Raw genomic sequence first — 14,526 nt, 5'->3', positions numbered from 1 at the left:
AGCATGAGGCTATCTGCAGATGACCTGTCTATATTGTTTTTTTGTTTTGTTTTTTATTTTGTTTTTTTGTTTTTTTTTTGAGACGGAGTCTCGCTCTGTCGCCCAGGCTGGAGTGCAGTGGCGCAATCTCGGCTCAATGCAAGCTCCGCCTCCCGGGTTCATGCCATTCTCCTGCCTCAGCCTCTCCGAGTAACTGGGACTACAGGCGCCCACCACCACGCCCGGCTAATTTTTTTGTATTTTTAGTAGAGACAGGGTTTCACTGTGGTCTCCATCTCCTGACCTCGTGATCCGCCCGCCTCGGACTCCCAAAGTGCTGGGATTACAAGCGTGAGCCACCGCGCCCGGCCGACCTGTCTATATTGTTGATGTACTTTGCTGCTGATATAAAGTCCTTGTTTTTTCAAGCTTCCCAAATCATTCAGGAAGACTTGACTCTATATATAGCATTTTATTCTTTTTTTGTAGAACTTGTTACAGTCCTTATCAATTGCTCAGAAAGAATATAAATCTTTCAGGTGAGACTATTATGCAGTTTTCATGGTTTGTAAGTGAAATTGGAAGTCTAAAACACTAAAAGAGGAAAAGCATTCTCAGTTGAGTCAATTACAAGAGGATGTGTTCCTTGAAAATGGGATATGTAAGTATAGTTGGAAACTTGTTGGTCTTGTGAATTTCTGGGCACTGTGAGAACCAAATAAATGGATGGGCAAATGAGATAATAAAATAATAACTGATTGCTCGGTTGTTAAAGCTGTTTTCTTTCCAAAGGGAAAGCAACCCTAAGAAACAATGGATAGGTCCTTAAGGCCAGTTTTTTTGTAACTGAATTGTGTTCTGTATTAATGTTATGACCTCAAATCATCTTAATGTAGTGAGACAAAAAAAAGAAAAATTGGACTCTAGACAAGGAGATATGATCAGCTCTCAGAGATGATGAAATAAAAGTAGGCAAAGAAACTCAATGAAAAAGGAATTCTTGCCTATCATTGTGCACCTTTGATTCCTTTGCTTTGAACAATGCCTGAAACATAAACATTTATTAAGGAACTAATATTGAATAAAGAGGAAGGATTAGGAGAGCAGAGGAGTAAGAATGATTGGCATTAGCACAATGTTTAATTTTTCATGAAAATTTTCTTTTGCTAATCATTTTAGGTCAAGAAATAGTAATTAACAAACAGAATTTTTATAAAAGACTACTAGAACACCTTTGATTAGTTATTAGTTTAGTTGCTCACCAGGACTCTAAAGTTACTATAGCAATATCTAAAAATTATTAATGCTTTCCTAGAAATGTATTTGCTTACTAATTTTCCATTTAATGAATATTTTATAGCATCTGCTATATGTTCAACATTCTGTTTAGGTCTGGGATACACTAGTAATAACATATTGGGCTTTTTTAACCTTTAGGACACTTTAACAGATAATTATCTAAACAATTATTTAATTTCATAGAGATTAGTGATATTAAAAGTATTCAACATTCTAAAAGAATGCATAAAAGAAAGGTTTATTTTTGGGAAGTCAAAAGGGGCGCTCTTGGGGAAGCAATATTTAAATTTAACAGAAAACTACGAGTGAATGAAGCAAAAATGTAGGTGAAAAAGTGAAGAGCATTCTGGGTAAAAATATGGGTGAAAATGCCCTAAGACAGAAAAGGGCTTGACTAGTCTGTGGATCTAAAATAAGGTGGATCTGGTTGATGCCCAAGAAAGAAGTGGCAAGTGTGGAAGCTGAAGACATAAATAATAGCAAGACCATAAGGGTCTTCATTTTCTTCTTAGAATTTTTATGCTAAAAATAATACAACACTAGGGACCATCAAACAGAGATTACAGTAGTCCAAATTTATAGTTTTCAAGATTTTTTTTGGTTCTGTGTAGAAACCAATTTTAAAACAAGTCCAAATTGGAGATGGGTGTGGCTTAGAAAAAGATGACAGAAAAGTTTATAGAGAGATGGGGACAGTTTTAAAACCTGTTATAAATGTAGAAACAACAGAATTCTGTGAGTGGTTTACTGTAGAAGTTTAAATAGGTATCATGAATTATTCATGGGTTTTTGGCATGAGATGCTGGTGGATCGGGTGCTTTACCATGAGAAAGAATCCTGGAAAAAGTAAACATCTACTACGGAAAATCAGCTATTAAAGTTGAGGCATGTTTAGTTTTTCTGCTTTGGAACTAACAAATGGAAAAGTTAAGCAGGCTGTCAGTAGTATTCATCTTTCTCTCACAGAAGAGTATAAGACTGTAGGTATCTAAACCCTTAGCCAGGCCTGCAAGATCTTCAAAGATCTGGTGCCTGGTAATGTATTTAGCTCTTGCTTGCCATCCTACATATTATACCATTTACTTCACCCTTGGGCGTCTGGTTCCCAAAATGCCCCAGCTTTGTCACTTGTTGTGCTGCCTTGTCTCGGTGCCTATACTTTTTGTTTTAGCAATCCCTCCTCTTCACCGGCCTAATTCCTATGCATCTTTCAAAAATAAGTACAGAGATTATCTGCTCTAAACTGTGAAAGAAAATTATGACAGGCAATTGTTTTGGACTATTGAGCTCCTGCCCTGGGCCTAACAGACGAGACCAAACCAAAATGAAGTCACTCACGCTAGATGCCACAAAACCAAACTGAAATTTTAAGCAAGCAAATAGACCCGTGAACAGACCAATACTTTCTGAAAGCAAGAGATTCCATTCTACCTGAGTCAATGTAATAAAGAAGTCTCCTCTGCTTTAACCCTTACAAAAACAGTAATGTGAAGTAACCTCATATTAACCAATCAGCTTTTCCTTTCTATTGTTATAAATTCATTGGTTACTGATGTTGAAATTGTTGCCAATAAATAAGGGGAACAATTACTCCTTGGGAAGAACGCTGGTATCAAATAATATATCTAACTCTTTTCAGTGATAAAGGGATCTTACGTTTTCAGAATTGAGGTATATTTGAAAGAAGAATAACTCTAAGCTGAATATAAGGGAGAAAATAAAGCCATATATATCTCTCAATTATTTTAGACAAAAGGCTATTTAAAAGCCTCAGTCAGTAGGGTAACAAACAGATCTAGAGAAGGATTGAAAAATATTTATTTCCTATCTCAATTGTGAAAAAAGTATCCTTGATAGGTATTATTCTTTTATAATTTGAATGATTTTCAAACTGTACTAATATGAATTTCCTCTTAAGAGGTCATTAAGTCAGCCACACTGAGTTATAGTTATGTAGCAGAAGCAGGTGGAAGGTAAATTATTTCAGACTTTTACCTTCTGCAAGCAGAATACCAATGGAAAATTGTTAACCAATATTCCCACTAGAAAGGCCAAGAAATGAAATGATGGGAAAATCGAATCAAAAGTAATAAAGTACTCTATGTTTCCATTTTCAAACTTCTTCCTCTAAAGCTGTTTTATTTATAGCCAGATAAAGGTACGATTTTAGCTATCTGTTAGTACTGAATGTCCCGGTATCTTAATCTCAAGTGATAGATGGGCCTCATGGATAACTAAAGGAGACATCATCATATACTTCTCATTTCTTCTTTTTGAAGGAGTCATTTATGATTTATTCACATCTACTGCCCTATTCAAGCTGTTAGATGTGAGAGTTTGATGAACAAGAAGCTGGTTTTTGAGACACCAATACATACAAAGCTTAAAGAATAACAGAAAATTTAAACAACTGAGTGAATTTCTGATTTCATAAATTATATACTATATTATTGAATTTTCCAACAAGATAAAAGATTCAGAGATTTTTCCAAAGATTGTCCCTTTTCTGTAACTTACCGTGTGTGGTACAAAGCTACTGGCATTCTAGAATTAAGATATTTAGAAAACAGACTTAGAGAATTATCAAGCAATGGTTGCAGCCAACCACTTCTAAAACTTTACAAAGTAGTTTCTTTCTCTTTAGAAACAAACCTCAACTTATTGAGGAAGTCCTTTCCAGTTACCACATACTGATTGCATGTACTTAAATATAATCAATTTACTTCAACTGATGAGGTGGTCTTAATAAATAATCAGACATTTAAAAATATGTTTTATATATGTCAGCAATGGTATGCAAGCAAATATTCTGGGGCCTTTTGGGAAAGAATACAGGAGCATAATCTACAGGATAACATTTAATATATCAAGTAGGATCTTGAATTAAAATTTCTTGATAAGCATAATAGAAACTAGATGATCTTACCCATGGGTGGGGTGAGGATAAGAGATAATCAGACTGAGGGAACAAATAGGGTAAGTAATGGGGAGTGGTTAAAGGAGCTCACCATCCAGGCAGCCAGTCAGCCATGAGGCTATATGCCTCCCTCTCTGGGAAATAAAGCTTGATGTGTTTTTAATACCAGTGTGTTTCTAGACAAAGAGTACTACGGTGGACTCTGCTTGAAAATTTCCAGCTAATCCTTTAAAGTAGTTTTTTGAATGAGTAAAGCAATTTTAAAGATTTCCAGCTAATCCTTTAAAGTAGTTTTTTGAATGAGTAAAGCAATTTTAAAGACATCTTTTGTGCTTTGAATGAGGCAGAAAACTTGTTCCCCAATGCAAAGCCTCTGCAGTATATTATGACAGAAAGAAAAGTGGGTAGGAGGAATAAAACATGGGTGGTGTTTTGGCTCTAGCAATATTTTAACACCCTAAATGTCAGCTTCCTAACCTTCAAGATGAGAATGATGGATAATATTATGTCTATATCTAACGTTCCAAATGCACCATTAACATGGCTAAATAACTCTGCAGTAGAAAATTCAGAGACTGACCGAAGTGAGCAAATACATATATAATCACATCAATTTTATTATCCAGAGTACAATTTTATTATCCAGAGAAACTTCTCAAATGCAGATAGATATCCATTATTAGATACTGAAATCACTTAATGGATTCCAACTACCATTTACCAGAAAGAAATAAAATAGATAATAACAGAGTACCCGGCAAGAAGTTAAGGACAAATATTGTCTCTTGAAGCTTCTGTTGTGGTACGTTACATATGATAGATTTGTGTGTATGTGTTCTGGGTCATAGAGTAAATTATATTTATTTTCCAACAACATTGCTATTATTTTCAAGCCACTTAGTAACAGTATCTTTATTTGAGCTTACGGAGAAAAGAAGTTTCCACTTACCTATAGTAGGGTCATGATAATCAGGGAATTGATGACTAATAAACTGCATTGTCATTGCTGAAAGAAAAAAAAACACATTTTGTTTAATAAAAATTCACTAATTCAACAATATACTTACCAACATAGTCCACCAATCTTTTAAAAGGTTATGGTGAATAAGTTAGTTATGTGAGTGACTAATTTAATTTCACACAAAATGAAAACAATAAGACAAAGTTCTAGAGGGAAAAATGTGTCAGATAATGCCAGATACTTCTCTGAAATAAATATGTTCAAAATTTAAGTGTATTTCAATAAAAATGGTATTAGAGTAAAAATAAAGAAGCTCTTGACATAATGAAAATGTAAACCAGTTACAGAATCCCTCTTGACCTGCTCTGGCTAAATAGTTGGTAATGATGTGCAAGTCCCTTTCACCAAAGAATCTGTACAATCTCTGGGACTCTAAGTTTTTCATCTTAAAAGTGAATAGATACCCTCTGAAGTTCTTACGAACTATAAATATATGTAATTACATGATTTTTGTCTTTAACTGTTCAAAATTAAAATTATTTCAGTTACTTTTATTTTGCCTATTTATGTTATTGACCACCTTTTTTTCATTACTTTTTTTTCTGTAATTCTGTATTCTCCACATTATTTCCAAACCTATGATTTTGTAAAACATTTGTAATATTTCTATTGTAAAGTATTTCCTCATGTGAATTTCCATTATTAGGAAGCAAAAGGAACTCTGAAGCAAAACAATAAACTTAGATAAAAATGGTGTATAATAGCTCTTCTCTTTCTTTTTTCCTCACTTCTGCATGTGTGTTTGTTAACAGACTCTCTCCTTGAGTAAATTTTAGGTGAGATCCTAAGCCTTCTTCTCTACTAGGCCTCAAACAAGGACCCTGTCCTTGCATTCTGGCTGGGTCTATATATCCCACTTGTAGTACAAATCCTGCTAAGTCAGTGTAGAAAGAATCCTCCCCTGATATCTGATCCTCTGTCCTACCTTCAACAAGTCACTTTAGCAAGAATCTTCCTTCCCTTGATGTCTCCTCTTAGGAATTTTCCATTCACAGGTGTAACCCCTCCCCTCTCACCTTCCTCCTCCTCTGTGCCTTGCCTATACATATCTGCGTGTTCTTTCTGTATTTGGAATTGAGCCCAGTTCTATACTGATGACTCTTTTCCCTTATGGAAATAGTTCCTGGATTAAATTTATTTTTATCACTTTAACTAGTGTCCAGCTCTGGTTGTTTTTAACAGTGTGTACACACTTTAGCAAATGTTCAGAGCAGAGAAGACTCAGTTACATTCAAAAACATGGGAATGCACTAGTCTGACCCTGCTGAGAAATGCAAAGAAATGGAAACTGACACAGTGGAAGAGAATTTCTGTTTTATGCTTTAACAATTGTTTACTTCCTTTATTCACATGGACAAAAGACGTCTCTACATGTAAGTGTTACTCAATTTGACAACTTTGGGCAAATTTTTGAAATGCAAATCAACATTCCTTACAGATAGCCTGAGGAGTTAGAATACTTCGGGTAAACAAACTGAAAGCAACATGTTTATTAAGTGGATATGAAGAAGCATTTGGAAAATGCTTTTCCTGAGTTTTAAAATGGCAGTTGCCTCCCTCTCTGAGTTCCTGACTGGTTTACTCCCAGTTAGAACACAGAGGTCAGAGGCATGGCTTCATGTGAGCAATTAGCTATGGGTAGTCAGTCATCTCAATTTCAATGATAGCTTAGTTCAGTACATTTAAAACTAAAAGGAGGATATTCCTACTCCACTCAAAACAAATGGATATAGACTTAATTACTAATGTGATTAACAGTCTCAACATCCACCTTATGATAGTGAATTATTTAGGCTAAAATCTCAAAGATGTCTTTGCATCCCTTCCCTCTCATATCCTCCATACAAACATAAATTTTAAGATTTCACTCCAACAAATTTTTCATACATCTTGATTCTTTCTGCTGTTACTCTAGTTCAAAATCTTATATTTCTTTTGAAAATCTCTATTGCATTAGACTAAAAACTGTTTCCTCCATAATTATTTTATTTTCTTTACATTAGCTCTTTCCCAATGGTACCAACATCATCATTAAAAAAATTATGTCACTCACATGTCAGCTGCTATTAAAATAAAGAACATAATCTTCAACATGATATGCTAATATATGTGGTCTTTCGTGAACCACATTCATCTTTCCTTTCAGTCTGAACTTATATCACTGCCCAAACAGCTACTAGTCTTGTTCTCGGACTTAGTGTGGTACTTTCCATCCATGAGAATGACTTTATCCTATGACATAAAAATGACCTTTGCCGTCTTCATTTTGATATCAGAATGATGAAGACTCGCTCCTTGCCAAAACTTCAGTCAGGCTCCTCTGAACCCTCTTCTCACCTACACCTAAACTTTTGTACTTCCATATTCATCTTTTCATAACCCAGATTTAGCAAGAATACTGCTAAATCAGTTTAGAGAGCATCCCCTACCCTTGCTATCTGATCATTCTCAATACCTGATCAATTTCTTCATCCCCACCACTCCTCAAGAAATATTTGATTTCCCTGCCTTCAGCAAGAATCTCATTAAATTTGTTTAACCAGAATCACCTCTTCTGGATATTTCTTAGTAATTTTTCCATCCACTGACCCCAATCCTGCTTCTCGGCTATACATCTGCCTTAGTGCTTGCTGTATTTGGAACTAAGACCAGTTCTATACGTAGTTCTTCTTTATCCTTTGCCATAGTTCCTGAATAAAATCTGTTCTTACCAATTTAACTATTTTCTGGCTCTGATTTTCTTTAACAATGTTAAGAATGATTGATATCGCTACTCATATGTCACACCATTCTATTCACACATTTAAACCTTCCTCTATCAGGTATCAGTACGTGATAGTCACGGAAGCTGTCAAGAAGCAATAGAAAGAACTGTTATGGGCTAAGTTAATTGATATGCAATTGGGAAGGAATTGTGGAGCCTGAAGAAGTTTTGAACAAATTAAAAAAAAGATATGAAAGCATTTTAATAAATAATAGAAATATTTGGATATTAGACTTGAGAAACATACAGCCAACACCAGAAATAAATGAATCAGTCAAGGACTTACCTGTTAGAGTTATTTATAAGAACACCTAGGCCGGGAGCAGGGGCTCACGCCTGTAATCCTAGCACTTTGGGAGGCCAAGGCGGGTGGATCACCTGAGGTCAGGAGTCCTAGAACAGCCTGGCCAACATGGCGAAATCCCGTCTCTACTAAAAATACGGAAATCAGCTGGGCGTGGTGGCGCATGCTTGTAATCTCAGCTACTCAGGAGGCTAAGGCAGGAGAATCACTTGAACCTGGGAGGTAGAGGTTGCAGTGAGCCGAGATTGTGCCCCTGCACTCCAACCTGGGTGACAGAGCCAGACTCCATCCCCCTGCTACCTCCCCCCGCCAGCCTGCCCCGCAAAAACAAAACAAAACAAAACAAAAAAAAGTATATATTTAGATGATGGAGTTTGTGCTTTAATGGAAAACTGCTGCTTGTTGTATAATTGAAAAAAGCCGTTTAAGTGTGGAATCTTCTGACCCACCGCTGAGACAGAATCAAAGCAAAAGGAGCCAGCTGAGCTTTGTTTCAGAATTCAAAAGATAATTTTAGAAAGATTGATTTGTATAAGTTTCTTTTGTGTTTTACAAAGTGGATCCCCTATGGGACATCTAACAGGCATTTCCATTTGGGGGAGATAATTTATAAAAAAACAGTTTTTGAAAAATCTCTCCTAAGTACCTATCAAGCTCAACCTGTTATCACACTGGAGAGAATCTGCTATCAGTCAGACTGGAGATTAAATTTTATTTCATTTTATGTTACACAGTTTTATATCCTCAAAAAATTGGCATTCTATTATTCCTTGCTACAGAGCAACTTCATAAGAAACTCAAACATCATAATTCTATCCTTTTTTCAGATATTTTAATTGTATTGACTTTATAATATCTTAATACATTGGTTCTAAAAATCTAATAACAACGGTCTATCTTTTACTCCCAAAACATTCATTTATATACACACAAGAACACAATATTGAGAAATGGGTAATGATCAACAAGTCCCAAGTAAGAACAGTTGTCCTAGAAAATATCAGCATAAGTCATAAATCAATATTTTGATCAGAATGTTAGGGTATCAATGAACAATGCAATTGTGAATTGTGGCTTTTATTATTTAAAAGTTTCCCTTATCTCATTTAATTATTTTTATCGTTTTGGTGTGATCAAAGTTATAATCACTGCATTAACTTTGTTTCAATTTGGGGGGTTTATTCCTAATTTTTGTTTGAATTTACAATCGTAAATCATTGTGTTTCAGGAGGTTCTTTGTATATTACAGTGCTGGATTTTTTGCACCAGTTTAAAATTTGTTTTATTTTAATAGGCAAGTTAAGTCCATTCACATTCTTGTACTCATGTTCTCATTCTTGTTTTGGTCTAAGGTTTAAAATTGAATATAATAAATCTTCGTCAATTAGCTATTTTTTTTTCAAAGTTTTCCCAATCTTCTCTTGACTGGATGGAGGAATATATATATATATATACACACACTTATGATAGAATTCATGGGTACAGTATTTCCAGTGTTATTGCCTATTTTAAACTATTTTTCTATAGCCTTGATACTTACAAGACAACTTGGCTGGATATAAAATACTTGTCCTGCACTTTTCTGAACCATGTTAACTGTTTGATCTGTTTTTCTGGAGATACTAAGGATTCTTTTTTCTTTATAGTCCACTAGTTTTACTAAGTTATGTCTTGAAATTAATAGTTTCAGGCCGGGCGCCGTGGCTCACGCCTGTAATCCCAGTACTTTGAGAGGCCAAGGCGGGCGGATCATGAGGTCAGGAGATCGAGACCATCCTGGCTAACACAGTGAAACCCCATCTTTACTAAAAAATACAAAAAATTAGCCAGGCATGGTGGTGGGTGCCTGTAATCCTAGCTACTCAGGAGGCTGAGGCAGGAGAACAGTGTGAACCCGAGAGGCAGAGCTTGCAGTGAGAAGAGATTGTGCCCCTGCACTCCAGCCTGGGTAACAGAGTGAGACTCCGTCTCAAAAAAAAAAACAGTTTCAGATTTCTTTTTTCAGGTACAAGTGGGTCTTTTCAATAAGTAAATACATATTTTCTTTAATTTCTAGAACTTTTTATTGAATCTTTTTTTATATATATATATTGTTGTTTTTATTCTTCAAGGATTTGACTTTTTATGCTGTTGAATATTTTTTGCCTGGTTTTCGTTTCTACCACATTTTCTCTGACATTTTAGACCTTGTAAAAATTATTATTAATCACATATTAATTCTCTTGTTTCCCTGCTCTCCAAATGTCTCAGTTTCATTCCAAAGTATTCTCCCAAGAGTACCTTGTGATTTGTCCCTTATTTCTGAGACGATTTTGTCTTTTCCTACAATTTCTTTTTTCTCAGTATATATCTTCTTTAAGTTATTTCTGTTTCTCAGTTTTTGAATTTCTGATTCTGTGTTTAAATTCATCTACACACGATTATTTGAGGATGTTTAACTCAGTTAAGCTTCTTGTAGTACATGTCAATACTTTGTTAAATTTTGGGGGAGAATATTTATTAGCTTAAAAGAGTTGACTCCCTCTTCTTCTTTCTTCTTAGGGTAGTTTTGTATCCTGTTTGTTTCACCTTTTTTTCTCTGTTTCTATGTATTACATGTTCAGTTTTACATAAAGGGTGTTGTCTTCTGTCAGGTTAGTAAGGTGCAGGATTTTTTTTTTTTCAAATTAGGTAACATTGACAGGTGGTGGGGATCATAGAAGTAATTGTCATATCGTTTCTCTTTGTTTTCAACAGAATCTTTAGTTTTCTTCATTACCTTCCTACTTTTTCCTTCACTGCCACATCTTGAAGGTGAATACCTCTTTTCTACTTATTTCCATCTCCCTGAGAAGCAGATTGTCAGTTCTGATTCTGTTTACTGTCAAGCACATTATCACTGCTGTGAAACATAAACTTTCAGACTAATTTGCAGCATTTTGGCAATTAGTGTCGTATGGCTTTCTTTCAAAAGATGATTTTACCAATATTTCATTTAAGTACTTGACTTTGCTCTCCTCTTCTCCTCAGTCTTTTAAGTCTTCCCTCTCTCCATCCTCCACAACCACAGCCTTGTAATGGCAGCAGAATTTCTGTTTACATTTTTTTTCTTTTCTTTTTTTTTTTTTTTGAGACTGAGTTTTGTTCTTGTTGGCCAGGCTGGAGTGCAATGGTGCAATCTCAGCTCACTGCAGCCCCCACCTCCCGGGTTCAAGAGATAATCCTGCCTCAGCCTCCCAAGTAGCTGGGATTACAGGCATGTGCCACCATGCCCGACTAATTTTGCATTTTTAATAGAGACAGGTTTTCTCCATGTTGGTCAGGCTGGTCTCGAACTCCTGACCTCAGGTGATCCACCCTCCTTGGCCTCCCAAAGTGCTGGGATTACAGGCATGAGCCACCACACCTGACTTCTGTTTTATTTTTCTACTTAGAGGTAATTTGACATTCATGGCATAGATCACATGTGGTTTAATTGTACTTCTTGTTGGTATTTTGGCTTTGCAGAAGGATGTATGGAGAAATTCAGATCAAGAGGCCAACTATATTCTCCTATTCATTTCTCACTGACCAGTAAACCCTTATGTGTAAGATGGAGCCCACAAAATTCTTGAAGAATAGACCTTCAAAACTTGATGCTGAAAATTAGCAATTAATTTTTTCATGGAGAATTTAGGTCAAATATGACCTAAACACAATATATTTAGTTTCTGTTCTTATCTATGCATCAGATTACTTCAATTAGAGGATTAGAATCTATTTGTCTAAAAAGGCCGAGAGAGAAGTGTAAGAAAGACTGTCACTGGATCCCAATTTGGTCAAGACCTCCTAGAACAAGAAAAATCGTGCTGTCCCAAAAGATTTCAAAGTTCACCCATAAAACACCTATTGAGCATCTACTGTGTGCTAGATATTGGGAATACCAAATAAATAGGTGGAACTCTTCAAATATAGTGAATTCTAGATGTGTTTTAGACATCCTGAATCAGAAAATTAAGCTGCATGCATGTGTGAGTGTGGGTAGGGGAGAGATTGATGGAAATAGGTGCCCTGGCATAAGTAGAATGTATAAGAACGCTATTTCCTAGCTCTGTCTTACAAAGAATTTATTAGTGCAAAAGGCAAATGGCTGAACAAAGATTTTGGTGTCTTTGCTGCAATTATTTTTCACTCATGTCAAGTGCAACATAAGGGATGCTGGAAGATGACTGTTCTGTTCTATGGAGTCTTTCCCAGATCCCCTCATCAGGTGGTCTCCCATCCCTCAGAACTGCAAGGCCTCCTCTGAGTTCTTTATGACAAATTGGCATAAAAGTGAAATAAGAGAATTCAGAGAATTGTGTGACAGAATGTTAAGTAAAAAAAGTGCCATAAATATTGTACATTACTGTATCCACAGTCTATTATTAAAACTCAGTTACTTGGCTCTTCCTAACTACTATGAGATGGGGTGCATGTTAGGAAGAAAAGAAAATAGGTTTGGTGAACACATAGCAGGCTCCAGCATAAGGGGGAAAAGGATATTTAAAGGAAAGGTGGAAATGTCAAATGAAGGAAAATGAAATGTTATACTTTCCCCCCAAAAAGAAAAATCATTTTCTGAAAAACTAACTTTGGCCTTAATGTTCCTCTGTATCTTACTAGCTTCTACAAGGAATGCTTCTAAATTATCTGAATAAGCACCTTTTAATTTTTGATGAATATTAACAGAAATTATTATAAAAAACCATACTTTTTAAAATTTTTGTAGGGTGTAACAACCTACATGCTAGAAATATATGCATAATTGTATTTATTACTTTTAAAAATTAATTATCTAGATAGGAGTACATCTGAAATAATATGTGAAGCTTTTTTCAGGTTAACTATGTGGTCATCATAAAAATATCTGGGAAAAGACATAACAATAGGAGGCTTTTTCTACTTTAGGCACATAAATGCTTCTTTGAAAGTTGGTTAGTGGCTTTATGGATACAAAGAAAGTGAAGAGTGTGTATGAGTAGAGAAGACATTGGGTCAGAATATTTGCAATCTTTATAAAAGTAATTAGGGATGAAAATAAAGAATGCTTAGTAGACTCTTAATAGCCCTTTGCTTTAACTTCTAAAATTATTACAGTTAATTTATTACCCTTGTATAGCAAGGAAGAATACTATCCTACCATAGAAATGGACATTACTTAACGGTAAGCCCTGGATACTATTAGGAAGTACCTGATGGATTTCATATCAAAGACCCTTTTTCTTTATTAGTGGCTATATCATTAACATATGTTATGTAAATGTAGTGTTTCCAAGGACTTTATAAAATATTCATTAAGTACATATAATAAATAATGGCCAAATGCATCTTAAATGTTCATACAATGGTAGTGGTGAGAGATTAAAAACAATCATTTTTAAAAGCAAACACATTTTGTATGGACTTCTTTTTTCATGCACATATTTTTATTTAAATTTCCATTTCATTATTCAGATATTCCCGTAATTTATTATTTCATTTTAAAGTTAAATATAAGTCAACTGCTTCTTGCTTTGCATAATTCAGTATTAAATCATCAAATTTACTTCTCTGAAAATCTGACAGTATTATATATCACCCTCCTTGGAATGTCAGTGGTATTTGGCCAGAGGCAGAGACTGTCAGTTATGAAAGAGGAAAATTATAGAAAGGGGTTATTTCCTACAAAATTTTATATATATATATATATATATATATATATATATAGCATAAGATCATATAATTCATTATTACTCCTCCAACCCACACCCACTCCTCCAAAAAATACTTGATATTTATGCGAAGTACTAAACTAAAGCAATTTAGAGAATAATGCAATCTAAAAACTCAAAGACAGAAGTTGGCAAATCACTGCTTTCCCTTTGAGAATCGATGTCCTGTCAGTGAAATGGGAAAAAGGAGATTGGGAGAGAGGTCACTAAGATTTAGCCCCATTTGTCTTGGTTTTGGGGACCATGAAAAAATCACGCAAACTCTCCAACTTAATTTTCTCATCTGAAAAATGAGAAGAGGGAAGAGAGATAACTTAAAACCGCCTCCAAATTAAGCATTCTGCAATGCCTCTTTCTTCGTTTCATTGTTACCATCATCACCATTCCTTCCTCATCTATTTAGGATCTGGTTATTTCTCTTGTACTTCAATCCTCTATTTTATTCATTCTGTTCCCGTCATATTGGCCTTCAGAGTTTGTCACACCTTTCAGTAACGCCCTTTCCCAAGGAGAGTCTTTGTTGGTGCTTCT

The 14,526-nt window shown here is 35.1% G+C and overlaps 1 protein-coding gene across 2 annotated transcripts in view; it reads right to left on the bottom strand.

The window, feature by feature from the left end:
* RIT2 (Ras like without CAAX 2) overlaps positions 1-14,526 on the bottom strand; it is a 383,617-nt gene that overhangs the window by 295,799 nt on the left and 73,292 nt on the right. For both annotated transcript variants that reach the window (XM_030810507.1, XM_003267563.3), the window contains one exon: positions 5,145-5,201. In XM_030810507.1, coding sequence (XP_030666367.1) covers positions 5,145-5,201 — 57 coding nt within the window. The remainder of the gene's footprint in view (positions 1-5,144; positions 5,202-14,526) is intronic.

Source organism: Nomascus leucogenys, chromosome 4, assembly GCF_006542625.1.
Source record: "Nomascus leucogenys isolate Asia chromosome 4, Asia_NLE_v1, whole genome shotgun sequence".
Taxonomy (NCBI): domain Eukaryota; kingdom Metazoa; phylum Chordata; class Mammalia; order Primates; family Hylobatidae; genus Nomascus; species Nomascus leucogenys.
This window is presented reverse-complemented; position numbering and strand designations above follow the sequence as displayed.